The 8689-nt window shown below is 50.4% G+C and overlaps 2 protein-coding genes across 2 annotated transcripts; both read right to left on the minus strand.

The window, feature by feature from the left end:
- Positions 1-2035: 2035 nt before the first annotated feature.
- On the minus strand, positions 2036-3371 carry LOC125587209. The gene is made up of 3 exons (XM_048757411.1): positions 3012-3371; positions 2636-2926; positions 2036-2566 (listed from the first exon to the last, which is right to left on the minus strand). Exons 1-3 carry the CDS (start codon positions 3369-3371, stop codon positions 2036-2038), a joined length of 1182 nt encoding a protein of 393 aa, XP_048613368.1.
- A 2316-nt stretch (positions 3372-5687) lies between these two features.
- On the minus strand, positions 5688-6557 carry LOC106367666. Its single transcript, XM_013807491.2, has one exon. The coding sequence runs from the start codon at positions 6555-6557 to the stop codon at positions 5688-5690; it is 870 nt and encodes a 289-aa protein (XP_013662945.2).
- Between the last annotated feature and the right edge of the window lie 2132 nt (positions 6558-8689).

Genomic DNA, 8689 nt, shown 5'->3' on the forward strand with positions numbered 1-8689 from the left:
AACCGACCTTCTCCTCCATTAAGGGGGGCCAAATGATAAGAAAACAAAACCTCGTTGATCCCAAAGGATAAGTGCTCTAGGTCGTCCAGGTTCTGAATAGCCACGAGAAGTCTCCAAGATGGAGGGTTCAGTTGAGAGGGAGAAATCTCGAAGAAACCGTACAAGCTTGCTATGAGCACGGGGATCACCCCTCTAAAGCCGGTGTCAAAGAAAGCTTTTTTAATGGTGATCTCCCCCAAAACATTGCTGGAAGCATGCTCCTCCGATGTGGGTACACGGAGGTCAACAAAGGGAGGAAGAGAGTATTTCCGTCTCCATTCCACCAAATCATCCTCAACCACTGTCGAAGTAGGTCCCACTGGTGAAGGATACGCATATGTATACGCTAGCGGTAAGGGAGCCATCAAATCATACTCTGATCCCTCACCTGGATCAGGGGAGCTATCAGATTGAGAAACTGGAGAGTCCACCCTTCTCCTCGAAGCAGCTCTGTCGGCCATCGTTGGAGTAGAAGAAGCAGAACACTTAGTCTTGGTTCAGGAAGATCCTATTTGATTGATCGTGGCTACAATAAGATAAGCAGGCACAAGCCTAGGATCGATTTAACTAAGTCAAATGCCAGTATAAGAAGGAAGAAAGAGTATATCTGAATCAAGGGTATTGATGAGCGAGAAACATGAAGAAAAGAGAAGCAGGAATGGAAGAATATATGCGAAACGAAGGAAAAGCCGTTGGGTATCTTCCCTAAGAAGTCGCATGCCGTAGCGGATCTTGGGCCACGGTATTTGGATTTCAAATTATTTCTTTTCTGCGAAAAAAAGAGGATATCGGTCAGATCTCCGATAATAAAGGAAGAAATCTCCCAAAAAAGGGAAGAAACGACGGAAAGCACTTTCCATATTGCCTATTAAGCAACCCGAGGAACTAATGGAACTCTGAGGACCACCCTACCAGCGTTACTTCTCCGGCCCAAAGGATTCCAATGCATATCGAAGACTTCGGTTCTCTCCAACAAGAACTCTCCCCAGCCTCATCATCTCCAGAAAATTCAAGACGCTACTATCAAGCTCCGACTAAGTAAGGTGGAACCGATCCTTGCCTGGGTTCAGAATGAGCTCCGGCTTGAGTGGAATCCAGGATAGCGAGACAGATGGACCGGAGTCCTGCCTAAGGGAAGCCTGCTGAGAATGAGCAACCCCGGTTGACTTGAGTGTACATGTTATTCCCCGAGTTTGATGACTAAATCGAGCAATAAGGGGTAAACTGTAAGGGAAAAATACCCCGGTATCATTTCCTCCAGCCTCCAGGCAAGACCCAGGCCCTCGGGTCCCCGATAAAGGAACGCTCCAGGTCCCCGCTAAAAGGAACCCTGGGACCAGTCCCAGGAACCGACCTCCCCTCCAAGAAATAGAAGATTTCCGATAAGAAGAACCTTCCATATTTCCGAATATGGAAGAGTTCGACCTAAGTCAAACCGACTTCAAGGCGATTATATAAGGGCTTCTCAGTCCCTTATATAATTGCCTTGAAGTCAGGCTTGCGCATACACATTCCTGCTTTATGTCTCATACCCGTTTTGATTCTTTCTGGGTGTGCCACTGTGGTCATGCCAGTTTTGTGAGGTTGGCCAGGATCGGAGGTCTCTGGAGACCTGATCCAGCTCGTATGCCCCTTTAAGTATATTGATTTCACCTATGCTTTTATAGTCGGAACTATTTTATTATAAGCTTTTTCCAGAGACGTTTAGCATACATAGGATTAGGAAATCATAATGCTTAAATAGTATATAGCAGTATAGAAATCATGATCCGGAGACCGTATTAAAAATGATAGGCTTTGAGGTGCAGGGGGTTCCAGCAGTTGGGTTGTATTTTACCTCTGCTATCTTGCAGCCTGTAGGCGCCTGCTCTCTGCACCTCGATGACCTTATAGGGTCCTTCCCACCCTGGGGTGAGTTTACCCGTTGTTTTTTCTGCTCGTTGTAGAACCCACTCCCCTTGCTGGAAGGTTCTGGTTCTGACTTTCTTATTGTACGTCATGGCGACGTTTGCTGGTAGGACCAGTTTCTCAGTCGAGCGGCCTCTCTTTTTTCGTCGAGCAGGTCGAGGCTTAGCGCCGTCAGCTCGTTATTCTCCTCCTGAGAGGTAGATCCGGAGACCGTTGTTCTTACGTGCATCTCTGTAGGTACAATGGCCTCAGAGCCGTAGACTAGCGAGTAGGGGGTTTCCCCTGTTGCTGGTTCAGGAGTGGTCTTGTAGGCCCAGAGGACTCCGTGTAGTTCTTCCGCCCACTTCCCGTGAGAGCCCTGCAGTCGCTTTTTAAGAATGTTGACCACTGTTTTGTTCGTGGACTCGGCTTGTCCGTTAGACTGGGGGTGTCGGGGTGTGGCGAAAGTTAGTTTTATGCCCCAGTCCTTGTAGAACTCCTTGAAGTTGTGGCTCGTGAACTGGGGTCCATTGTCGGTGACGATCTCATGGGGGACCCGGAAGCGAGTGATTACGTAAGTCCACAGGAACTTGTGGATATGGAGATCTGTTATGTGGCTGAGCGCTTCTGCTTCGACCCACTTGGAGAAGTAGTCAGTGACTATCAGAAGGAAGACCTTCTACCCCGGCGCCATAGGGAATTTCCCTACTATATCCATGCCCCATTTTCTGAAGGGCCATGGTGAGCTTATGTTGAGGTTCTCTGGGGGAAGCTTGGAGACTGGAGCGTGCCTTTGGCACTGGTCGCAGTGCTTGGCTTGTCTGTCGGCGGCCTTCGTGGGCCAATAGTAACCGGCCCTTCTGGCTCTGAGCACCAGGCTTCGACCGCTAGAGTGGGATCCACAATCTCCTTCATGTAGTTCTACAAGGATTCTAGCGGCCTCTCGGTGTGTGACACACCTCAGATACGGACCAGAGAAAGATCTCCGGTACAGCTTCTCCTGGGAGATACAGTACCTCGCGGCTTACTTTTTGATCTTTCTGGCCTCGCTACGGTCTTCTGGGAGGATGTCGGCCTCCAAGTACCGGATTAGAGGGGTCATCCAGGTACCGGATTAGAGGGGTCATCCAGGTTTCACCTTCTTCGACGGCGGAGACCTCCTCTGACGGGGGTTCCTCCATGGTAGCTGGCCATTGAAGCACGAGCAAGGGGATACTCATCTTGCTATTCATTTCAAGGGCAGACCCTAGATTAGCCAGGGCATCGGCTTGTGAATTCTGTTCCCGGGGGATTTGAGTGAGCTTGCAGCTCTTGAACTTCTTGATTAGTCGCTGAGCGACCGCCAGATACTGGATCAGGCTGTCATCTTTTGCTTGGTACTCCCCTTGTACCTGGTTGATTATCAGCTGGTAGTCGACGAAGACCTGGATGTTCTCTGCCCCCATTTAATGGGCGAGGGTTAGGCCTGCGATTAGGGCCTCATACTCGCTTTTGTTGTTGGTTGCTTTGAAGTTGCATCTCACTGCCCTTGAGGCTGTGTTCCCTGTTGGTGAGGTAAGCACTATCCCCACTCCAGCTCCTCTGATGTTGTTGGATCCATCAACGTGTAGGATCCATTCTCCCTCTTCCTTACTTTTGCCTCGGAGGCGTACCTCCTGCTCCAGAGCTAGGAGCAAGGCATGGGAGCATTCAGCCACGAAGTCTGCTAGGACCTGTGACTTTATAGCCGTGGCGGGTCGAAATATTACATCGTACTCCCCTAGTTCCACGGCCCATTTGGCTAGGCGTTCAGAGACTTCTGGTTTATGGAGGACCAACTTTACAGGGAAGGAGGTAATAACCACGATTGGATGAGCCTGGAAGAAGGGTCGGAGCTTGCGAGCGGCAACTATCAGGGCTAAGGCCAGCTTTTCTAGGTGGCTATAGCCGGTCTCTGCGTCTAGGAGAGCCTTGCTTACATAATAGATTGGTAGCTGCTTGTTTTCCTCCTCGCGAACTAAGACGACGCGCACGGCGTGTTCGGAGACCGCTAGATATAGTAGCAGGACTTCACCGAGTAGTGGCTTGGACAAGAGAGGAGGAGTGGTGAGATACGATTTTAGCTCTTGGAGAGCGGATTCGCATTCTCTTGTCTCGCATTCGCATTCGGATTCGAATCCTTCGGATTCTTGAGAGTTCCAAAAAAGGTGTGAGATTTGTAGGAGAGTCTGGAGATGAACCTGCTCAAGGCTGCCATCCTTCCCGTTAGCTTTTGAACCTCCTTGACGTTCTTCGGGGAAGGGATTGAGTGAATCGCCCTGATTTGTTCCGGGTTGGCCTTGATGCCCCGGTGGGTCACGATGTACCCAAGGAACTTGCCAGAACTGACCCCAAATGATCATTTAGCCGGGTTGAACTTCATGTTATATTTCCTGAGGGTGGAGAAGGCTTGCTGAAGGTGAGATATGTGGTCTTCCGCTTCCAAGGATTTGACCAGCATGTCATCTATGTAGACCTCCATGGTTTTCCTGATTTGGTCCGCGAACATCATGTTGACCAGTCGTTGATAGGTCGATCCTGCGTTCTTTAGGCCGAAAGGCATGACCTTGTAGCAGTATTCATAAGTATCTGATTGTAGCCGGAGAACGCGTCCATGAAGCTCATCAACTGGTGCCCCGCGGTGGCGTCCACCAGCTTGTCGATATGAGTTAGCAGGAAGGGGTCCTTTGGACAGGACTTGTCGAGGTCCGTGAAATCGATGCAGACACTCCACTTCCAGCTCTTTTTCTTGACCACGACGACGTTAGCTAGCCATTCTGGGTACTGCACCTCACGAATGAACCCCGCGCCGAGCAGGCTCTTGACTTAATCGTTGATGATCGCGTGTCTCTCGGGGGCAAATTTCCGTCCCTTTTGTCTGACGGGTTGATGTAGGGGCTCCACCTGCAGCTTGTGCATGATGATCTCCGGATCGATCCCAGGCATATCTGCGTGGGACCAAGCAAAGCAGTCGGAGTTAGACCTAAGGAAGTCTACCAGTCTTCTTCTCAATCCTTCGGTTAGCTTGGAACCTGTTAAGGAAAAATACCCCGGTATCATTTCCTCCAGCCTCCAAGCAGGACCCAGGCGCTCGGGTCCCCGATAAAGGAACGCTCTAGATCTCCGATAAAGGAACGCTCCAGGTCCCCGATAAAGGAACGCGACCAGTCCCAGGAACCGACCTCCCCTCCAAGAAATGGAAGATTTCCGATAAGAAGAACCTTCCATATTTCCGAATATGGAAGAGTTCAACCTAAATCAAACCGACTTCAAGGCGATTATATAAGGGCTCTTAAGTCCCAAAAGCAAGAGATCGACTTCTCCGAGGCTTAGAGACTTGGGTTAGACGGCTAGAATTAGGGTTCCTCTTTAATACCTTGAAACCCTGTTTTGTTCTTGTTGTTCTATCTAATAAAACGCCTCTTCAAGCCTATCTTTTATTACTTTATCCAAATCCTCACGAAACATACAAACCTACTCAAAACACATACGATTCTCTAGCTTATCCATCATTCCGTGGTACTCTAAAGGAGCCTACACAAAAATCCCCTAACATAACCGATCATGAGATGTCGGGTTTGATCTCCTTCTGTTAATGGCACCTCGTCTATTTCCTCTACCTCCGGTTCCTCGGTGTGACGAGCTGGAGGTTTTTTCTGTAATTGTTATAAGACCTTGGTCTTTCCCTTTCAGTGTGGTCTGATAGCAAGAGCGGGAATATTCATGATCTCCTCTGATCGCCTTTATGCCCCAGGGTGTATGAAATGTCCCATTTGGTGAAGAGTCGAGGGGACGGCCCCCATTCCGTGAATCCAGGGCTGTCCAAGAATCATTATGTAAGACGAGTCGCAGTCAACCACGAGGAACTTGGTTGACATGTTGATTCCTTCGGCGTATACGGGGAGGATTATCTCCCCAGCGGTTTGTTTGACTTCCCCGCTGAACCCTATAAGGGGGGTTACCCTCCGAGTTAGAGCGCCTTCCTCCAGCCCTAGGTCCTTGTATGTGGCCTGGAAGATTATGTTGCCGGAGCTTCCATTATCTTCCAGTATCCTTTTTACCAGGCAGTTCACTACAGTGAGCGAGATAACCAGGGCGTCGTGATGCGGAGTGAGGACTTTCTCCTGTTCCTTTGCCATGAAGCTTATCTCGTCTGTTCCTAAGAGCAAACATTTTCGCTTGGCTGCCTCTAGGCCGTGCTTGGCGTTCCAAGTGCTTTTCTTTGCAGCTGCATGGCTTATGCCGCTAATTTCCGAACCGCCCAAAATGACATGTATCAGTCGGTCCTGTCGCGGTGGCCAGAGGAGAGCAGCCTCAGTGGGCTTACCCGTTGTCTCCTTGCTTAGATGGCTCTTGGCCTTATCGGAAAGGAACTCCTTGAGGTGCCCTTTCCTAAGCAGCTCGTTGACCTCGATCTTTAGTGCGACGCAGTCCTCCGTTTTGTGACCGTGGTCTCGATGGAAGTCGCACCAGAAGCCAGGGTTCCGGAAAGAGTCGGGAGCTTTCATCTTCTGAGGCCACTTGACCTGCTGGCCCATCTGCTTCAGAACATTTACCAGCTCCGGCCTTGAGACGGAGAGGTGAGAGATGTCTGGCCACGTGGACACTGCCATCCCTTCAGCCTTCTCGATCGTCCGTTTCTAGTACCTTCCCCGGTATCTATTTCCAGAGTCCCTAGCTGATCTTTGAGAGGGTTTCTCGTCTCGCTCGGTTCGGTCTGGTCTGATCGTCTTGGGATCTGGCTTTTGCTGCGCTTTGGCCTGGCTGGCGACGTCTCCCTCCCATTTGACCTGCGCCCAGGGTCGAGATAGGATGTCTTCCATGGTTTTGCACTGATATTTGGTCAGCTCCTTGTAAAGGTCTCCGTCGGGGAGCAGACCTCTCTTGAAAGCGGAGATAGCAGTGGGGATACTACATTCGGGGATAGCCACCTTCTCTTGATTGAAGTGGGCTATGTAGCCTCGCAGGGGTTCTGCTCGGTGCTGGAGGATTTCGTAGAGGCTGTCGGAGGTTTTCTCCAGGTCCCTACTGCTGGTGAATTGCTCCACGAATTTGTCGCTGAGAATAGCGAAGGAGGCTAAGGACCTGGAGGGTAAGTTCATATACCACTGCAGAGCGGGTCCGGTCAGGGTGGAGCCGAAACCTTTGCACATGGTAGCTTCGCGTGACCCCTTTGGGAGTGCTACGGCGAGCATCCTTTGTCTATATTAGGCGACGTGGTCGTCCGGAGCAGTGGTGCCGTCGTACGCCTTTATGCTGGGGAAAGAGAACTTCCTGGGCATCTCGATCAAGGTGATCTCATCCATGAAAGGAGTATCGGCGTAGGAGTCGGGGTTGCTCTTCCGGAGCTACCCCTGGGAGTCTCTCTACCATGGGCTGCATGGCGTCGAACCTATCCACCTCAGGCAACACCAGGACCGGTGCACTAGTCAACATGTCTTGGAAGGCTGCGAAACTCTTTTCACAAGCCTCAGCCATGCAAACTTCACGTCCTTGCCAGTCAACTGGGTCATGGGCTGAGCCAAGCTCGAGAACCCCTTGACGAACTTCCGGTAATAGCCGACCAGCCCCAAGAAGCTTCTTACTTCCATCGCATTCTTTGGCTGCGTCCACTCCCGTATACACTTGATCTTGTCTTGATCAACGGACACCCCTTGATCAGACACAATGTGTCCAAGGAACCCAATGCTTTTCTGCCAGAAACTGCACTTGCTCAACTTAGCAAAGAGCTTATGTTCCCTCAGGCGTCCCAACACTGCCCGAAGATGCCTCTTATGGTCTTCCTTTGTCTTGGAGTACACGAGTATATCATCTATAAAGATAATCACAAACTCATCCAAGTACTCCCGGAAGATACCATTCATCATCTTCATGAATGCAGCAGGTGCATTGGTCAGTCCGAATGGCATAACCACAAACTCATAGTGGCCGTACAGTGTCCGGAAAGCCGTTTTCCTAACATCACTTGGCTCGATTGGAATCTGATGATATCCAGAGGCCAAGTCGATCTTGGAGAACCACTTTGCTCCATGGAGTTGGTCCAACAACTCATCAATCCGAGGCAACGGGTACTTGTTTTTCACAGTAACCTGATTCAATCCCCGGTAATCAATACACAACCTGAAACTACCATCCCTCTTCTTAACAAAAAGGACTGGTGCTCCCCAAGGTGATGCACTAGGGCATATGAAGCCATTCTCGGCAATCTCCAACAACTCCTCAAGTTGTTTCTTCAGCTCGGCCATCTCGGCAGGAGCCATGCGGTAGAGACTTTTTGACATTGGGGCCGTCCCTAGTTCTAGTTCTATTATGAATGGGTCAGCCCTATCAGGGGGAATGCCCTGTAGCGCCCGGAACACATCCTCGAACTCAATGACCAACGGAATCCCGTCCGGGTTACCACCCTCTACGACCTCCCTAGTGGTAATGGTAGCCAAATAGGCCTCACAACCATTTTCAAGCATCCGTTCCGCTCGGACTGCTGACACCACTATATTTCCAGGGGGCGGACACATCCCTTTGAAGCTAACTGGGGCTTCACAACCCATCTCAAACTGCACCCGTCCACGACGACAGTCAAGGGTGGCCCTATGCTTTCCATGCCAATCCATACCTAAGATCACTTCATGATTCTCAAGGCGGATAACAATCAGATCCGCAGGCATCACCCTGTCTTTGATCACTACTGGAATCCCCTTAATCTGCCCTAGTGAATGCATCAGTTGGCCACCAGCTGTATTCACTA

Source organism: Brassica napus, chromosome C5, assembly GCF_020379485.1.
Source record: "Brassica napus cultivar Da-Ae chromosome C5, Da-Ae, whole genome shotgun sequence".
Classification (NCBI taxonomy): Eukaryota; Viridiplantae; Streptophyta; class Magnoliopsida; order Brassicales; family Brassicaceae; genus Brassica; species Brassica napus.